General features: G+C 37.9%; 1 protein-coding gene across 1 annotated transcript in view; it reads right to left on the reverse strand.

Annotated features, from left to right (window-relative positions):
- Nucleotides 1-246: 246 nt before the first annotated feature.
- The window catches only part of STIL (STIL centriolar assembly protein), a 29,190-nt gene continuing 9,157 nt past the window's right edge, over nucleotides 247-20,279 (reverse strand). Inside the window, exons 3-17 of the mRNA XM_075616271.1 lie at nucleotides 17,345-17,452; nucleotides 16,859-16,971; nucleotides 16,130-16,314; nucleotides 13,510-13,757; nucleotides 10,694-10,777; nucleotides 9,842-9,928; nucleotides 9,411-9,558; nucleotides 9,123-9,232; nucleotides 8,646-8,748; nucleotides 6,873-7,898; nucleotides 6,422-6,578; nucleotides 5,694-5,919; nucleotides 2,374-2,545; nucleotides 2,039-2,292; nucleotides 247-1,856 (exon numbers count right to left, since the gene is read on the reverse strand). Coding sequence (XP_075472386.1) covers nucleotides 1,034-1,856; nucleotides 2,039-2,292; nucleotides 2,374-2,545; nucleotides 5,694-5,919; nucleotides 6,422-6,578; nucleotides 6,873-7,898; nucleotides 8,646-8,748; nucleotides 9,123-9,232; nucleotides 9,411-9,558; nucleotides 9,842-9,928; nucleotides 10,694-10,777; nucleotides 13,510-13,757; nucleotides 16,130-16,314; nucleotides 16,859-16,971; nucleotides 17,345-17,452 — 3,844 coding nt within the window. The 3' untranslated portion in view covers nucleotides 247-1,033. The remainder of the gene's footprint in view (nucleotides 1,857-2,038; nucleotides 2,293-2,373; nucleotides 2,546-5,693; nucleotides 5,920-6,421; nucleotides 6,579-6,872; nucleotides 7,899-8,645; nucleotides 8,749-9,122; nucleotides 9,233-9,410; nucleotides 9,559-9,841; nucleotides 9,929-10,693; nucleotides 10,778-13,509; nucleotides 13,758-16,129; nucleotides 16,315-16,858; nucleotides 16,972-17,344; nucleotides 17,453-20,279) is intronic.

Raw genomic sequence — 20,279 nt, forward strand, 5'->3', positions numbered from 1 at the left:
TGAGCTGTGCGGCTGGACCATACGATATCCCACAATGAGCAGCCACTTTACCTTTTGTCCCAACATTGCCCCTTATTCCCTCTAGATTGTAAATTCACATGCAGAGTCCTCATTACCTGTTGTATCCGTTTGTCCTTATTTGGTATGTACAGTAATATACACAACTCCATACCCCCACTGTACCACACTTTACAAAAAAAAAATACTTTGAGGGTTTAGAGTCTAAAAAATAAAAATAACGCCATCTACATTTTATATGTTTATTAAAAATATAAAAATATTAGTCACAAAAGTATAAATAAAATCAGCATTCAAGCAAGATTAACTTAAATTATAAATTTCACAGAAATATCCAGCCAACTACAAGAATGTCTTCAGTGCATAAGTACTGTACAGTTTACTGTTCAATCATACACACTAAAAACACTTTGTAAGTGCAAAATGTATGCTCAGTTATTTGAGTTGGGGATACAGTAGAAAAGTAGGTAAAACAAAGTATTGACATTAGAAATAATGGAATTAATGTTCAAACCACTAAACATAATTCCAAGTAAAAAATACAATGATATATTTACACAGATCCTTGGAAGGAAAGGGGGGAGGAGGCACAGTTGCAATGTCAGGTGGATAAAAGGTACAATTACCAGCTGTGCCAAACATTTGTCAACAAGTGAAAAGTTATGAAGCTGCGCATGTTTAAGTGAAAGTATTTGCATATGAAAGAGTAATTGGCCAAGTTTTGCTTCTCTATCTTTCACCCCTTCATTGCTGGAAGTATTTGCAACCCCTTCACAAATAGGGGTAATAGTCTACAACTGTGAATCCTTTTAAGAAAACCATGAATCTGACTAATCTACTAGTCTTATTTAAAAAAAATGTCACGTTGACATGGAGGTAGTCTTTTTCTGATAGTAGGGCTCAGTTGCTAAAAATTCTGTTTGAGAAAGAACGAGAGTCTGTGCCAGAACTTCCATAGGAAGGAAAACGTGTAAGCCCTGTTCAATTATAGGAAACGCTGTGCATTAAAAAGGACTTAGAATAGTTTTGGAAGCTGGCGAAGGCGGTTTACATCCAAGATGTCACCAACTGAATTTGGACAGTCTGTGCCTTTCTTTCCAAATGAGCTGGAAGCTTTTTCAGGAAAAAATGGTTTGTCGCCAGTATTTTCTTTCTCGGGGTGACGTGTGAATTGTGCTTTACCAGAAGAAAGGTTTTTTTTGGATTTCAAGTCTTTCTGAAATGGCACTGAAGTTTCCTCTGATAGATGTGCTGCAGTCACAGACTTTGGTGAGATCTCATTTGTAATGTTCCGTAATTTATTTGCATCTGGCTGATTAAGAAATTGAATATTGGGAGGTTTTCCTGAAAATTTAAAGTCATGCTTTGGTCTCTCACATACAGGCTGTGAGCTTTCTGTGCTGGAAGCATCAGGAAATGATCTGTTTTTATCTAGACTCTCACCCTTTGCATCACTCAGAATGTAGCCATTTTCTGTCGGTAGATCAGTTTCATCGTCGCTGCTGTCATTACTTTCTATTAGGCCATAACGCTTCATGTACTTTTTGGTTGCAAATGACATGTTGCTTGGTGAAATGAAGCTAAAACCAACCATGCTCTTTTCAGTATTTCCAGGCAAGAGATTGTGAAAGGATGAGGAATCCAGTAACGTGTTTTTGTCTGCACGGCTTTGAGAGAGCTGCGTCAGCTGGGACTCACTCAGATACTTTAGGGCTATTGCATTTGCTTCCATACTTAAGTCAACACCGTTGGGGACAAATCCACTCATACCAATATTTGTGAAGGACATGTAGTTCAGTCTAGGTATGACTGCATCAGGGTTAATGCAGGCAAGTATGCTGAGAGGAGGGGGAAAAGAAGAAAAAATATGGATTAAATTATGTACATACAATACTATTTGTTATACAATCATTGCAACACAATCATTGCAACACAAACATAATGAATAACATTTTAATACAATGACATTTAGAATATGGCTTCATTGAAATTCATCTTCCCAAACACAAAGAAAAGTTACCTTGCAATATCTGCAGTATCTGTATTTTTCTTCTTCATTTCTGATGTATTCATGTCAACATTCACTCCAAGGGTCTTTAGCTGCTTAAGGGTTGCCTTTAACACATCGTTTTGGTCACTCAGTCGCGGATTTGATGGACACTTTTTCTTATCAGAAGAATAGGTACATGTTAGGGATCCATCTATTGCACTGTATTCTGAACAAGACTCTTCATCCACTGCTGGTGACGTCTTTAACATATTGTTTACTTGACACTAAAAAACAAAAACAAAAACTTATTTTCTGGACTTATTTGAAAAATTCAAACGACACGAAGACTAGATAATGGTGCTTACCAGCAAATCCTGGTAAAACTTCTCTGGACGAACACAAGGCCCCGATTGCCCCAATGCTGCTGTAACAAGGTTGTCCGTGCCTTCTGGTGGTGCAGCGTGTGTGTTGACACTTACAGATGACTGATCATGTTGAAACACAGGAGAACCAGGCTGATTGCTTACATGAGCAGCACTGCCAAACAAACATGGAGAAAGTGTAATGTAGAACAATTTAAAGTGGCCTATTCTTTGTAGCATTTCAAACAAATGTCTGCTTTGTTTATAAAAAAAAATAATTAAAAAAAATATATATATATTCCATTGAACATTCATGGAAATGCAGGGCCTGTTCATTAAGATCCCAGCACAGGAGGGAAGGGGAAAAAAAAGGAACTTGGGCCCTGACCCACAAAAGGGTGCTGAAAAATAGCAAAGGTTTGCTAAAGTTTTCACACCCTTTTGTGTATCCGGGTCTTACTGTGCAGATACCTTAATATAAAGTATGAAAACAATTCATATTGTCAACCATGGATAAGATACAGAACACATTTAAGAAATTGTAGAAACAAAAAAAAAGTTTGGTCTTTACAAGTTGTTAAAAAAAAAAAAAATAATAATAAAACTAATGGAAGTTCTTAAACTTATTAATCTGCAACCAACATAAGGAAATTTTAGGACCCACTTTACACATTTCCTTAAGTTAGCCAGTGCCAAGTACTAGTGACGTGCCGGTACCCGACGCTTTTTCAGCTAGCTACCCGGACCTGGAAGCAAGGGGCTGGGACTGGCACCGGGTCAGAACCGGGCCCAGGTAGCCGGGTAATTTCAGAGTAGATGAAAATACTTCAACATTTACCTGCAGCCGGCGACGGAAGGTGGTGAGGAAGACCGCAGTGACATCTGTGAACAGCAGCAGACGTCCAGGTGGGTGGGGCAGCAGCAGAAATCCGTGTTCAGTCGGCGGGAGTAGCAGGAATACAGCACACAGTTGATGCCAGTGGGAGCCGGGGAACCATGTGACCGGAGCAGGAGCGCTCCTATTGGACAGCCGGCTCCACCCTGGCTGACCAATAGGAACGCTCCTGCTCCAATCACATGGTTCCCCGGCTCCCACCGGCATCAGCTGTGTGCTGTATTCCTGCTGCTGCTCCCAGATGTCGCTGCAGTCCTCCTCACCCTCAGCAGCGATCTTCTCACCCTGCAGGTAAGTGCCGTCCCAATAGTTTATTTTGCCCGGGTACCTGTTACCCGGTTTTCGGAAAATTTAGGACCTGGTACAACACTACCAAGTATTAATCAAAAAAAGGAGTGACAAAGACTAAATATCATCAATATTGAAGGAATTATTTACATGCTTTCCTCAAAAGGAGATGCATAAATCATAAATTTGATGTTAGATATCCTGAGAGAGGATATAGATTGTTATATTTGTGCAATAAAACATTCAACTTGAAAGAACGGAATACAACTATGCTGCAATATAATAAAAAGAAAGAACTCAGTTGAAGTAGCACTCAATTATCAATGATGATTAGTGTATTGATTAAAAATAATCTTTATTATTCAATTTAAATGTTAAAATAAATGGTGTACAAAGAAAAAATAATAATCTTGACATGAATATGTCAGATATCTGGGGCTGTGCCAGTAGTAGCGGATCGGTACATAAGGATAGACCCCTATTGTCGGTCTAAGAATAGCAGTGTCTAGTTGCTTAAGTTGGTAAAAGTAAGTAATTACACTCCCCCTTGGCCAAGGTGAGGAGTATAGTGATGTGGAACTACAGATGATAAATCTCGTCAGCTGCTTGTATGATATAGTTTAACACAGCAATTTGGGCTGTAGTGATATGGTATGTCGTAGTTCAACGCCACGTTGCTATGCAGATGGAGGAGCAATAGGGTGCAGCCTTGCTGCTTGTCCTCAGTATATAGATGTATAGCTAAAGTTCCTGGGCCCAGGAGTCTTGATAAAGCAGCAGACGCGAAACGATCGTCGACTAGGCTTTTTAAATTGTAGCAGTGTCAGCTTTACCTTACTTCAGTAGTGGTGGACTTTATTATTACTATGGCTGCGATATTGAGGTGAATGGTTTGGAACGCCATCATTATAGACAATACAGCTAACCTAACACTCCACTGCAACACCTATTGTAGTGACTAGGAGCGGAACACACCTGTGTGCAACTTTGTCCAAACAGAGCCAAACAGCTGATACACAGGTAGTATCCTACATCCGCAATTCCTACTGCCCTGATAACATTTCACTGCTATCTAACTGCCCCTGATGGTAACTGCGACCACAGGGGGCTCAGAGCAAGGGGCTGTATACAGTATATGGCTAAACTTTAGCTATACATCTATATACTGAGGACAAGCAGCAAGGCTGCACTCTATTGCTCCTCCATCTGCATAGCAACGTGGCGTTAAACTACAACATACCATATCACTACAGCACAAATTGCTGTGTTAAGCTATATCATACAAGCAGCTGACGAGATTTATCATCTGTAGTTCCACATCACTATACTCCTCACCTTGGCCAAGGGGGAGTGTAATTACTTACTTTTACCAACTTAAGCAACTAGACACTGCTACTCTTAGACCGACAATAGGGGTCTATCCTTATGCAGCGATCCGCTACTACTGGCACAGCCCCAGATATCTGACATATTCATGTCAAGATTATTATTTTTTCTTTTTTCTTTGTACACCATTTATTTTAACATTTAAATTGAATAATAAAGATTATTTTTAATCAATACACTAATCATCATTGATAATTGAGTGCTACTTCAACTGAGTTCTTTCTCTTTCGGTTTATTGCAAATACAATTCTCAGACAAGCACCTTATCTACACCATTAAAAACTTACCTGTTAGCTGAGCAGAGGTTTACTTTCCTTTCCCACCCCTCCCATACTTTTCCCATGGTATATATGCTGCAATATAGCCATTACAAATGTTTCCCGAACATGTAAGTACATAAGTACAACGCTGAAAATCTGTTAAGTTAAATATAGATTGCTGTGAGCACACCACATTAGCGCTCCAGCAGCAAGAGCTTCACAAATAGATTCGTATTTTACACATTTCTGATCTACCTCAAGCAAAAATGGAAACACAATGGAGACTTTACTGAGCAGGTTAATAAATAAATACATTTATATGTATCCACCCCGTAAAACGGCTTGACAGATGAGAATCCAAACCGAAAATAAACATTTCAAGTTTAAAAAACAACGCAAATCTGCCCATCTCAACTCTTGCAAGCATTTTTAATACCGGTACTTTTAAGGGATGCAGTTATTGGAAAATTACTTTGACATTAAGTTTTTTTTACCTTAAAGAAGCAGCAGCAGCAGAAAGGTTGTTGCCACCGTCTGTAATCCGGCTGTTTTCTACAAAACTGCAAATGTCAACAGCATTTAAGGAGGAAGCAATACTTGTATGGCTTGTATCTTCATTGTTCACAGCAACACTTAACATGTTAGAAAGCGTAGTATCATCTTGTTTCACCACACAGTCTTCTTCCTCAGAACATTGCGAGTTCCAAAACAAACTCGCCCCTTCAAGAAAAGTAAAAAAAAATTTAGTACAATTTCACACGTGGTCTGAATTTGAAAAATATAATTAGCAATTTAACTATGATCAACTACCATATTGCATTTGAAATTATACCTCCTTAGGGTACATCATGGTTAATGTCAGGAACCATGCAAATAAGTTAACTAACATTTCCCGAATTTCTACTTGAGTTATAGCAAAGCCCTCAATTCTGGGACATTCCTACAGAGATCTTGGCTCCTGAAATAGAGGTTGCTACCAAACAAAACCGGTTGCAATTCTGGTATTACAGAAAAGATTTCTCCATAGTGCCACCTGCTGGTCATGTATTATATGTCTCAATTTACCATTTTTTTTATACTGTTGGTGTAGTGTGCAGTTGTAGTAGCCATGTTGTAAAACGAGGTTCTGGGGCAACTCCGATGTAATGGATTTCTGCTTTACAAAACACTTTACATAATTTTACCGCTGTAAAAAAAAAAAAAAAAAAAAAATGAAAGTTACCTGTACTGACTGCAATGCTCACACTTTGTTTCCTTTCTAGCCCTGAACAGGATTGCGTTTCTGTGAAAACAGACGCGGTTTGCTTCTGTGATGAACCAGTGGTGACAGAAGTCTTCAAAAAAGACTGAGCAGTCTGTGCTTCCAGCAAGCGCTGAATCTGTAGAGAGAAATAGGGAACATAAAAACAAAAATTATATACCCGAATCCTTGTCTCCCCCCCAACCTATAAATTTACCATTAAAACGAAGGATAAATATTTGTTACTACAATCATACAAACTAAATGTCGATTCATACTTTGTGCCTAAATAGATGGCTAGTTATAGTATAGTATGTCGAAGACATTTTAAATTGCTTGCACATTACATTGCTAATCATGCCAAAACACAGCAGAGAATAATAAAGGCATATCTTGAAAGTGGTGGATAAGCTTGGATTAAACAGTCACAAACCTGAGCTTGCAGCATTTTTAGTTGTTTGTCTTGCTCTGCCAAGAGCAGATATGCTTCCGTAGACAAGCCCAACATTCCATGCACAGGGGGCACCATTGGAGAAGGTATGCATGAGTGAGGGCTACATGGGTTTGTTGGCAAAGAATCTCTTCTCCCTGGTGACAATATTAAATGGTCTAGAGGAGGAGAACAGTGCCCCACTTTACTGCTATGGCCTGTACTTTTTGGGCAGCTGGTAACACAGACTGGGCTGCAGAACACACTTGGACAAGCCATATTTTGATGACAGGCAGGGTAGATACTCTCAAGCGGCTCTGACTGATTCTGCATCGTCTGCTGGCCTACTGTACCCATGCCCGGCCAAGAACGTGTGGAATGGCATTGGGTGGGAACACGACTGTGACAACAGTTGCAAACATTGGTTTGATAAATGGGTGCCAAATGAGGAGCGGATTTTGGTGCTTCTGCCAGATGCCTTGACCGAAGTGGGAATGTAGCATTATGGTTGAGACACTGTGAAGTAGAAACCCATTTGGTAGAAGATGTAGATCTCCGGATTGGTGGTGGACCTTGACGAACTATGCCCATGTTGCCGTTTGGGTCATGTTGTTCAGATGATCCTTTGACCTGATGTACAGAAATGTCAGGGGATGATCCACTTAGAGGTGTGGAAGGTGAAGATGAGGAAGATGATGCAGAGTTTTTTCGTGTTTGGTTGCCGGATTTCGGGCGAGTTGGCTGTCTTTCTGCTGGAGATGACTTCCCTTTGGCAGGTTTCATTGTCGGTGCCATGGAGTTCAAGGGAGTTAGAATGGCTTTTAAAAAAGAAGGATCTCTCGCATGGTTTTCAAAGTGTTGCTGCTCATTGCTGGCATAGGATGCGAGATGATCATTTGCACAGTTTGGTGTTAAGGACGGATTATTTGTACTATTCCCATTTTCTGAATTCTGAGATACAGATTTTGATTCTATGAAGCTTCCAAATACCAGAGAAAGTTCAGGAACAGATGGATGGATCCTAGTTACCTGAATAAACAGAATTACAATATATTCAGATTTTTATCTTCCATTTTGGTTTATTACCAAGTTGCTGTGCCAACATGGTGTAAGCACACAAAGTATTCATTTACTTAATAGTCTCCTATGCAACATACTGTAGTTCAAAGGTTGACTAAAATAATATGTGCATTATTTCATAATAAAAAGGAATAAAATACAAAAGAATACAAAATATACTCAGGTCAGTTTTTTTTATTCACCTACACAAAACCATATCTGTGCACATTATGGATAGGCAGCCCAGTGCTAATAAAGGCAAAATAAACACAGCCAGAGTGATTGGGTAATGCACATGCAAGTTGCTGCTTTTTTTATTAAAAAAAAAAAAAAAAAAAAAAAAAAAATAATATATACACATATATATATACACATACATACACACACATACACACACACCTTTTAGATCTACTCTCCATAATACTTCAATATTGATGTGTCATATTCCATTCCTATGAACAGCCCTTAAACAGGCCGTTGGAAATGTATTAAAAATGGTTTCTGTGGAATGCCGTAAACAAGAAAACCACACAACCACTTCATATTAATGGATTGCCAAAAATGATTTTATAAGCATTACTCAGTATGGATTCAATAATCTAATACCTGCAACCTGCCCAAGGCCTGGTAAGTAAGTTTCAACTTTGTCTTTCAACTATCAAAAAAAAAGTTTAGATCATTGAAAAATATATATATATTTAAATCTGAATGTTTTACCTGCTGGGTTGAAGGGTGCGGACAAGGAGATGGTCTAGGAGAAAAATCTTCATCTTCTACTCCTGAGTCATGGTCACTTATTGATAATTTATTGGGAGACACACTGTTTAAAAAATAAATAAAAACAAAATGGAGACTGTAAAAAGATTTTTAAATTGGAGGGTCATAAACTAAGCAGATACCCCAAAATTAAGCTTAATTACTATTGCAAATTTATTACATTCAGTTACTGTTTGTATACATTCTAGGATGTGCAAGAACCCAATTTATTAGTTTACAGAATACATTTTTGTATTTCTAATTTCACATCCATTTGAATTTTAAGCACCAAATTATTTGCTCTTCAATATTTGTATAGAATTCAAAACCACTAAGCTTAGAGAATAAAATCGGTTTGTGAAAGAAATGATCCAAAATAAACTGTTGGCCTAATTTCAACTAGGTCTGGAAGGTCGGGGTATAAGTAAGTAAACTTACACTGTGGCAGAAATCCTCTTGGAAGCCTCATTCAAAAAGTCCGTTTCTGAATTCTGGCTTTGGGTAGCAAGCTCAAACTGAATGTGTTTTTTATTTGAAGTGTTAACATTCTGAAATAAAAAATATAATTTTTTTTTGTTGAAAAGTTGGTATTTTAAGTTCTAAAGAAAAAAACAAGCCGTTAAAAAAAAAAAAAAATCACAAATAAAATATGTATTGTGTATTTATAGAGTAGTATCACTTGAGGTAAAAATGAAAAGTGTTTGTGGTGTCAAAAACAAAACTTACTTTAAAGAGATGTAGGGCTTCTTCACTGGTTAGCAACTGAAAACCAAGTTGATCATGTCCACTGCAAGGACTACATTCATACATTTCTGGCTCCTTGTGTGTTAGGGAATATAGCACGATAAGAAAGCTTCCAGACTCTGAAAGTACCCTGTTGAGAAGAAAAAATAAATAAGATCCATTACTCAGGCATCAGGGAAACCTATAGAGTACTGTTATTCTGGTCATTATATGAGGAACCACTCATTTTAAATGTATTACAAAGTAATCCTGTGGATCATTAGTTTGTATAAAGGATGTATTTTATAGGAACTGGAGAAGTCAGTGGAATTAAATATTACTGTGTATAAAACATAAGTGGCAAAACTATTGGGTGCACGAGTTCCTCCTTTTCAGACAATGCCAACATCTTACAATATACGTATGCCGCCTACCTTTCATTAATAGAAGAACTGAACATGTATCGCAGAGCACTAGACCACACCTGTGGGCTATGTATGTGAGTAACCCCACTCAGCCAGCTGTTCAAAAAGGAAAGCATACAGTAGTGTCAACAAGAGAGCTTTAGTCAGTCAATGCTACCGTCATGCTAAATTAAAGAAACAAAATCAACTATGATTGTGCATATTTAGGCTTTTAAACAGATTTAATTGTGACGATAATTTTTAGAAAAACTTCACATTTTAATGGAATAGATGAAGGTCAATAAATGTAGTACAAAAAAAACAGAGAATAAGTGTGCTACTACAATTTAAACACTCTTACACACCACCCCAGTGAAAGTAATGTGATCAAGGTGATAATGTAATTAAAATACTTAGTGAAAATCACGAGAGCATCTGCAGCTGTGGAGTGGGGGTGGCTCATACACCCCCCGAGCTAGTACAGAAAAAAACCCACAAAAAAACAGCGCACAACGCTCATTGTGTATTAAAAATATATAATGTGAAGCACAATAAACGGCAAGTAAACTGCGTACATCAAGGATGAATTAATGAAGCATTTCAACTTGTCCCTTGAAATGCTTCATTAATTCATCCTTGATGTACGCAGTTTACTTACCGTTTATTGTGCCTCACATTATATATTTTTAATACACTTTGAGCGTTGTGCGCAGTTTTTTTTGTGTTTTTTTCAATAAATGTAGTACAGTATTTAGGGAAAGGATGACGCTGATCCTTCATACAACATAAAGATGTTTATTTATTTTTTTTACATTTGTAAATAAAAATAAATTCATGTAGTCTATTCCAAAATAAAAAACTAGATGTAACTATTGGACTTACATTCCAACAAGAGGTAACGTATAAACCTTAGGATCAGATTCCAGAACGAGTAGTAGTTTTCGTGTTTGATCCATTGTCAGATATCTTTATTTAAAAAAAAAAAAAAATTGTATGTTTTGATATACAATAAAAGCTTACACATTGTAGAAACTAGTCATACAATAGATAAAAGCATAAGACAAATCATAAATACATTTATATTTGAAACTTCGTTAGAGATCAAGACGCACATACTGTACCAAAGCGACAAATTAAAGTCATAACATACTCTCCGAATGCAGTGGTCACTGCAAATATTGAACTAATCGAGGTGCTCTGGGTAAGTTACTGCTCATAAAACGCATGGGATAAAGAAATATTCCATATCAGGGCTCAAAGTAGCACAAACAAATGTTTACTTTTATATACCCAGACAACAAATGTAAGTTTTAAATACAAGTAAACACTAATAGCATTGGAAAGTTCTCCAATAGTGATGCATCTATTAAATGTATAATCAGATTAGTAAAATATACCACAATATAATGTGGGGCAGAATATAGTCACTGGAGTCAAAATAGGCATGTGACTGGTTGGATTCTAAGGACCCGGGTACTAACAAAATCGTAATGCATTATTATAGCAGGTTACAGAACATTGTTCTGTACATGGACCCAAACCAAAAGCAGAATTCCAAAAAAGTGCTCCTGTTAGAGTGAGGACTTCCAAGGAGAGGTCCTTGCAGCCGGGACACCAATATGGAACATGCAGCTCCGTGGATAGATTGTTACATGGAAGAATGTGTACCACACATGCAAGGCTGAACTTGTATCTTATACATAGGCAATCTGCTAAGGCAGGAGCGGCCAACTCCAGTCCTCAGGGGCCACCAACAGGCCAGGTATTTCAGATATCCCAACTTCAGCACAGGTGGCTCAAACATTGACTGAACCGCCTGTGCTGAAGCAGGAATATCTTGAATACCTGGCCTGTTGGTGGTCCTTAAAGACTAGGAGTTGTCCACTCCTGGCCTAAGGGAAATATAAAGACTACTTTCTGTGACTGTTCACTTGATATTTTGACCCGAGGACGTTGGGATGTTTCATTTTTTTCAGAATTCGGTTCCGGTTTGGGTCTTTGTACTGAGCAATGCTATGTAACCTGCTTTGTAACATTATGATTGTTAGTACCTGGGTTCTTAGGCATGTGACCGGTGGATTCTCTCTTGACTCCATGGTGACTATTCTGCCCCACATATTATGGTATATTTTACAAGATGTGATTATATATTTAATAGCTACATCATGATTGGAGACATTGTTCCTATCTTAATATCTCATGTGTTGACTTGATATTCTTTTTTTGTGCACTCAGGTGTGCCCATATATGTGATAGATTTCTTTATTGTTCAAGTTGACATATTTGCATCACTAATAAAAGCTTATAATCAAAGCGTCATGGGGGCCTATGCAGAGAGCAGCGCTATTTCGAAATTCGCCATTTTTTGGAGAAAATCGCGCAGAAAGCAGCAGAAAATGGCGAGTTCCGAAAAACGCGCCAATTTTTCTTTTCTATTTGTAAAACTCGCCTCGCGGCTGGCGAGAACCTCAATCTCGCCAGTTTTAAAAATATCCGTATGCAGAGAGGCGCGAACGGCATCTAGCGGCTGTTCGCGCCAATAAAATGGCGCGATTGTCTCCTTTTTGCCTCGCCAGAAAAAACTGGCAAGAAGCTGCCGCTCGCGGCCATTGCAAAGGGAAAAAAAAAGGCGCGAATTTGTTTTTACACGTTTCTGAAGCGCGCATCTCGCCAATTTAAACTCTCCACACGCATCCATGTTAAACATAGCAGAATTCGCACTTTTCTGCATATGGAGAATAAAACTCTCCAAAAAAGCTACTTTTTAATAAATTCGCCAATTTTAAAATTCGCTGCTCTCTGCATAGGCCCCATGGTTGGGAATAAAGAAATAAAAAGTACATTTGAGATCTCAGTGCTAAGCCAGCAGCATTAACCACTGGCTTTATTGCAGGTGGTGAAGGGATGGGGTGGTGAAGGGATGGGGGGGTGGAGGGGGTATATCAATTCATGTTCACATACTACTTAAACGCCTTCCGATCATGGTGAGAGTTCCAGAGATCGGCTGCTGTTGGGAAAGTGCTGCAGCTTGAATTATCTCAATACAATTTAGATAAAACACTTTTAATGTAAGGAGTTATTGAGAAAGACAAATATGAAGCGATACATTAACAAAACTCAAACAGCCAAACACATTTAACATATGTAAAATATATATTTTTTTAACTGACTATGACCACTGAACACCATATAAAACGTGTGGTAAACCGCTGCATCAAAATATTGTGAAAGAGTCTTATAATTATCCATGCAATAGTTATTTTTAATTTAAAGAAATGTTAATATAAACATTTAAGTGCTATATTAGGGAAATAAGTAATGGTTTTGCAGATGAAAATATTTGACAATCTAAATATACCAATATTTTATGCAAGATCAATTCATTTCCAGTCACCCCAATTGGAGCAGAATGATAGGAGTTTTAGTATCCAGGGCAATATTGTCTGAGTTACGATTACTTTGAAAGTGAAAAAACACAAACTTTTCACTTCGTCTGTTTGCAGTAACAATGCCATACTGATGCATTCAATTTACCTTACTTCAGTGGGCGAGACAAGCATTTGGAGAATGGAAACAAAACGAGTACCTTTTCAAAATTTACTTTGCAACAATGGTCAGAACACAAGCATTTGAAAAATGGAAACAAAACTAGTATATATTTCGATATATTAAAGAACACTCAGAAAAAAGGCGCTTACCCGCATTTGTGTGTTCCTTGAAGCTGCGCAATATTATTGTGGCTGCTCAGGTTTCTAGCTAGAGCCGTGGGTATAATTGGGACAGGCTTTATGGGAGTGCTTTCAAATGTATTTGCTACAGTAACAGCAGACCAGTGCAGATCAAAGTGAAGATTGTCCATGCTTTCTGTGTAAGTGATATGAGCTCTTACAGTAAGCAATTTAGAGAGATCCAAGGCTTCTTTGCTGTCAAGATGGCTCTGCAGGCCCTTAAAACAAAATAAATATATATATATAAAAAGCATTTCTTTTTCATCTGCAAAACAATACAATTAAGGACCAATGCTTGTAATTTTCCACTACTGCTTTCTACTTGACATTCGGAAATACAGCAACTACATGAGCTTCGTACCTAAAATACATTTTAAAAAAAATGATATCCCTCCACAAAACAAATGCAGATCCCAACCAACAGAAAATCAGACTTCAACAGAACAGCAAAAATATATGCACAAGGCATGTGTGACTATATAGTAACCTGGGCAGTTAAACATTGAAATCTATTTGTAGCTTATTGCAATTGTAGAAATGCCACTTAGCAAACGTGCATTGAAACTACAACACAGGACAAAAAATAAATAAAAAATACATCTCATTGCTCAAAAAATAAAATTCAGGGTGCCAAAAATTGTGGAGGCCATATGTACAGTGCCCAGTCATGCAACAGCAGGTCAACCATTTAACACATTCCATAGATTAAGATTCATATAATACACAAATTCCTGCCATTCAGTGCATATTACTTTTCTTGAACGTGGCATGCGTAGAGCTCTTTGATAACTGAATACGTTATGAAGCAGCGTACGTTTTGGGGTGCAACTGAGCTACACATATGAAGAAAAATAATAAATAAATAAAATAAAAAATCGGCCAACTACAAAATCTGACTTGGAAATGATTCTCGTTTTAAAAGGTTTGCCAGCAGATCGGGAGCTTTTCCACTCCCAAACCTCCTCCTAGAGTATTTCTCGCTCATGTGAGGGTGGCTAGAACCAAGTTCTCGCATTTAGAAGGTCCACAAAAGTGTAGGATTAGCCTACATGAAGTGATGACCTTTTAAGTGGGACAGCACCTTTATAGACTGATCATTGCGGTGTTGTGCATTGTTTTGTACAGAAATAGCCACAAAGGCTGTAAAATGTTCAAATCTGACGAAAAATAAAATACAATCAGAACTAAACATTTGTACAAGATTTCTTCCCCACCAGTAGTTATGTATTAAACCTATTGTGAAGATAACAATTAGCAGGTTTTGTAATTTGCTGAACTAAATAGATCTTGCTTATATCCACACAATTTTATTGCCAATGATATTTTAATTAACAACTGTGTGATGTATGATGCCCTGTATTTTAGCTGGGTGAATCCTGGCGTGTACAAAGACCTTATTTAAAATATCATTGATTAACTGAAGATAACCTTCCGCTCACTCTTAGATCGTTTATATTATTAGTATAGTGAAATACTTGGGGGCATAGGGAGAAAAAGACTACATAATTAATAACTTATTGTGTGAGGTATAGCTCTCGCACTAGGTCCCTCTGTATTGCACTCAAAGTACATATTCGTGTCATTTAATGTGATGAAATCATCAGGAATTAATTATTCATATAGAACAAGGTATCAAATACACCTTATATGTACCACTGACTTGAAAAGGAATTTTTTTGGAAAAATAATAACGTTTTATTAATCAACAACGCTCGTGATATATTTACAGTGATCGTTAAAATCAAAATCCCCAAATAAGGAGCATATCAAAACAACTGACCATTGATATTAGTCCCAGTAATTTAATAAAGACACACCCTGCATAGATCAGGATATGAGATACGAGATATGATTATTTCAGTTAATCAATTATTTTTTAAATAAGGTCTTTGATGTACACGCCAGGATTCACCCAGCTAAAATACAGGGTATCATACATCAATCCTGTGTTAACCACTAGGGACCTGAATGACCGTTAACTCGGAATCACAGTACCGTATCATGTACCAGAGCTTAGGGCTGTTCTATACTGCGCGCGCGCGCGGAAGTTTTAGTTGGCTGAGGATAGCCAATCATTCTATAATAGGGCTGCGCGCACACGGCAGGGAGCTTGGAGCTGACCGACGAGGGAGAAGATGAGGAAATTAATGATTTTACGCCGCTACTGGCGCTGTAATGTATGTATGTGTATCAAAGTTAAATAAAAAGATAATTTATCATTTTTATTTTAAAAATATTATACACACACACACACACACACACACACACACACACACACACACACACACACACACACACACACACACACACACACACACACACACACACACTTTTTCTAAATTTAGTGAAAACAAGACTAATATTTTTGCATAAAAACTTTGGAACAGGCTGCCATAGATTTACTCCCTCTGGAGTAAAAATACTCCTCTAAAAATGAGGCACAATCTGAGAGCAGAGCGATGGCTGACAGCCTCTACCTCGGTGGGCCAATTAAGAGGCCTAGGCAAGTTATACTGTAGGCGTCTAAAAAAGGCCTCTACATGGGTCAATCCGACTTCTGCTTTTGAATACACATCTACACAAGATTTACCTTAAAAGATGATGTCAAATCTTCATGAGAATTTACCACACCGTTTCCTGAAGTTCCTCTGGTGCCAACAGAGCAAGGAATAAGAAAATCTCCAGGAAGAAGAGCAGTGGGAACTTTTTCTAAACTGCCAGATGTGTCACGACCAGGATCAAAGCGATCAATAGTTAAAGTTGCACCTTCTTCATCTGAAGTGAACAATCAGGGTAGCAAAACATAGGTATTTGTTTTATTTGAACACAAAGTACAGATAGAATCAGGATATTAATAATGGGCAGAAAGTGAATTGACCCAATTTGCAGAGGGCTAAAAAGGGTACTTGTGTGACTCGGTGAACCCCCGCAATAAACAATCTGAATGGCAGCTAGAATATGGGAACAATTTGAATCTTACTGATCTCCATTTATTTATGCAATAGGAATACTGCACTCCCTCTCCCTCCATTTTTTCTCGTGTCCTCTGTACAACCACTTACATATGATATACGTTATGAAATAGACCCCCAAGTGCATGTTTAAAATAAACACCAACTTAAATTGTAAGCTCTTTGGGGCAAGTATTCCTTTTCCTAATGCTACTTTTATTTCTCAAGCGCCTATTCCCAATGTGCGCTATATTATGTCACATGTATTACAGCTGTGAAGCACTATGTACAGAAATTACACTATATAAAGTTATACATACAAATATGTTTTTATTTTGAGTACATAGAAATAACAGAAATTAAGATACCTTGATCCACAGAAAGAGTCCCAAGTAAGAAACAGGAAAATAGCTTTCTTTCTGTTCTAGCATGCCGATAGGAAAGACGCAGAGCCTTTTCAGCAACCAGCAGCCTGGGATTTCTGAGAACAAAGAAAAGCCTGGTTGGAGCATTTTGGGTGATGATTGAAGCAAACAGATTGGCTGGCGATGTTGGGTATTTGGTTGATTATCTTCAATTTATATAATCTGAGCACCATGCAAATGAATGGAGTTTTTTTTTTGCCAAATCATAATACTAGTGTACCACAGTTAACAGTTCGACAATCAGGGAATAGATTTATATTGTAGATTACCATTGGCAGTAAAATACAAATCATTATGAGTTTGAAAAATAAAATTAAAAAAAAGTTAATGTAGCTTTAAAGGAGGTTTTATAGAACTTGTAATTATGTATTTGGCCATATTTTAGAATATTTTACCACAACTTGGTTGAAAATTGGATATTATAAGTACCTGTAATAGCTGAAATGTAAGCCAATGGCATCCCCCATGGGTGTTGAGTCCCAAAGCACAGTTTTAGATGGAGGGAAGCTGAAAGGCATCATCTTAGTTGATGCATTCCTGAGAGAAAAAAAAAAAATAAGCTGTTGCTTTTGAGAGATCTTAAAGCTGCAGTTCAAGCAATATCCTACTGTACATGTGTTTTAATATTTTTTTAATCAGTTTGGAACTATTTTCTATTTTTCTTTTGAAGTGAAACTTCTTTAGCGGCACCAACCACGAGGAAAATTCAGTGGCAGTGAATGGAGTTGATGGAAACGATGGAGACGGAAGTGACTGCTGACAGAAGAGGCCATCAGCAACATCAGTGTTGCCAGCTTCCACCAGCAGGAGTCACCGGAGAGCGAACACACACACACACACACACACACACACACACACACACACACACACACACACACACACACACACACACACACACAAACGAACTGCCGAGCACACCCCCATAGTTCCGCTGAGTGGGGGCTGCTCCGGGCGGGGGGCTCAGACAGACCCCCCCCCGCTCCCCGGCAGAAAGCACCAGAGAGAGACTCACACTGACCGACACACAGAATTCAGTTACGATAAATGTAGAAGTGCAAATAGCTAAAACACACGTTCTAAGTCAAACTTATTTGCGTTTTGGCACCGAAATTGTGTTTTGATCAATAATTAAAAACATCACCATTACAAATACAATTTCTGTGAAAAAACAGCGACAAAAAAGACAAAGAAGTTTCACTTAAAATATGCGTGATCGCACCACACACAACTTTTTATTGTTGGTACCTAAGTCCACGTTTGCACCTGCCTTCTAAAATTATTACTACTTTTTACAGTGGTCTAGGAGCTGTCAGACACAGTTGATCGTTAGTCTTGCCCTACCCTGTGCATCTCAGGAGGTAGGGGTAAAATTAATGGAGCTCAGCAGAACCCCTGCATCAAATCGTGTACGAAAAAAAAAAAAAAAAAAAAAAAAAAGAAGACCTTGATGGAAGGAAGCATCCCTTTAATTGCACGGAAATTAGTAGGACTTAAAAGTAGAGTTGAAACCAAAAGCATTATACATTTGCTATGCAATTTTTTTTCTGGCACAAGCACACCCTTATAGATGTGTAGGGACAGGCAGGTGACCTCAATCCCATATATCAAGCAAGGGAACCTTCTTACTAACTGAAGTGTTTATATGTGGCAACAACATACACATAAAAAAGGGGGGGAAAGTACTGAGGGAACACTGGGACATGAGAGCAATGGAGGTAAGTGGGCTAATGCAAGATATAGGGATAGGTGAAAAATCAGTAACTTTACCAGAATAGGAGAGGTAACTGCTCAAGATGGCTGCTGGTACTAAGAGACAGCATACTGGTCTGATGGGAAATTTACTGGGACAATACCACCTGGCAAGGGGAGGGGGAGCAGTCCATCTTGGTAAAAGGCAGGGGGGTTGCCAAGGCAACTGGCTGAAGCCAAGAAACCCACAGGGGTCGCAACATTGTTGCAACCGCTAGGCTAAGGAGTGCTGGCAGCCTGAAGACAGAGAAAACACAATCCTGTTCCAGGATACAATGTGTTTTTTTTTTTTAAGCAACTTAAACATATGTAGTGGAGTTTCTAACTGGTACAGCGACCTCCCACCATCTGCCTTTTATGAGACCTCCATGTGCCAAAGGTTCTCCAAAGAATAAGCAATTTATAGGACATGTTAGTACTAAATGAATTATAGTAAGTGCTTCTAAATCCACAGGCTTGGCCTCATGCCACTTTGACAGAGGAGTTCAACAGGGATAAAAATGAAAATAATTAATATACAACAATAAAGTATCTTATGTATAAGGGCTGTGATATAGTGGCCGCGCGCGCGGCACTTTTAATTGGCTGAGGTTAGTCAGCCTTTCTATAATAGGGCCGCGAGAGCATACAGAAGTGAGCGTGGAGCCAGCCGACGGGAGAAGATGGGGAAAAGAATGAATTTGTGCCGCTACCGGCGCTGTAATGTATGTACGTAAAAGTTAAATAAAAATTATTTTTATTGTGCAATTTAAAAAAATAAATAAAAAATTATCATTTAATTTATTATTAAACACACACTCAAAAAGCGTGCGTCACGCGCCCGCACCTACTATAGGACAAGTCGAAAGAAGGCTCCAATTAACAGATCCACCTGTCAGTGTGCATACATGTGCTATTCAGTCCTTCTGAAACACAACACACATTTTACAATAACCAAGAAGCATTCTTGCACAATATAGATGTTCATGTTTATTTTGCCTTTTTGATTTATTTAGAAATAATTGTTTTGATGCAGGAAACAACTTCAGTGAATTCCAAAAATTGAAATCTTTATTATTTGTACAAAATAAAAAATGTTGGTTCATAGGGATTCCGTCAAAAATGTAAGTCAAGCAAGATAATATAAATGGCTTTTAAATAGATATTAAAAAAATAAATAAAAAAAAATGGTTTCCTAACCAACATATTAAAAAGACATTGCTTCAGGACAACATAATCGATACTAAAGACAATTCTGTAAGCAAATATTTCAATAAAAAAAATTAACTATATCAATTACTTAAATATGTTCTGTATGTAATCCGAGATGGTAAGTTTGGAAAATACAGTAAAAATTGTGCAAAAAGATAAATACACTTCTATCATTTGGGGGAAGAAGTGCCCCCCTCCACCCCCCCCATACGATTTTAAGGTTTAGTTTGAGGTTAAACTATGTACGTGAAATACTGTTGGGTACAACTAATTTAACCCCTTGACGAAAGACAATTGAAAGTGGGAGTACCGCCTGATCGATTTATTTGTTGCGTCTGGGGAGGATCATTTGCTTGCAATTAAAAAAAAAGGGATCTGGTGCAGACCAGAGCACAAAATCTGTTTTCAAAACAAAGGGAAAACA

The sequence above is a fragment of the Ascaphus truei genome, chromosome 10, assembly GCF_040206685.1.
Source record: "Ascaphus truei isolate aAscTru1 chromosome 10, aAscTru1.hap1, whole genome shotgun sequence".
NCBI classification, from domain to species: domain Eukaryota; kingdom Metazoa; phylum Chordata; class Amphibia; order Anura; family Ascaphidae; genus Ascaphus; species Ascaphus truei.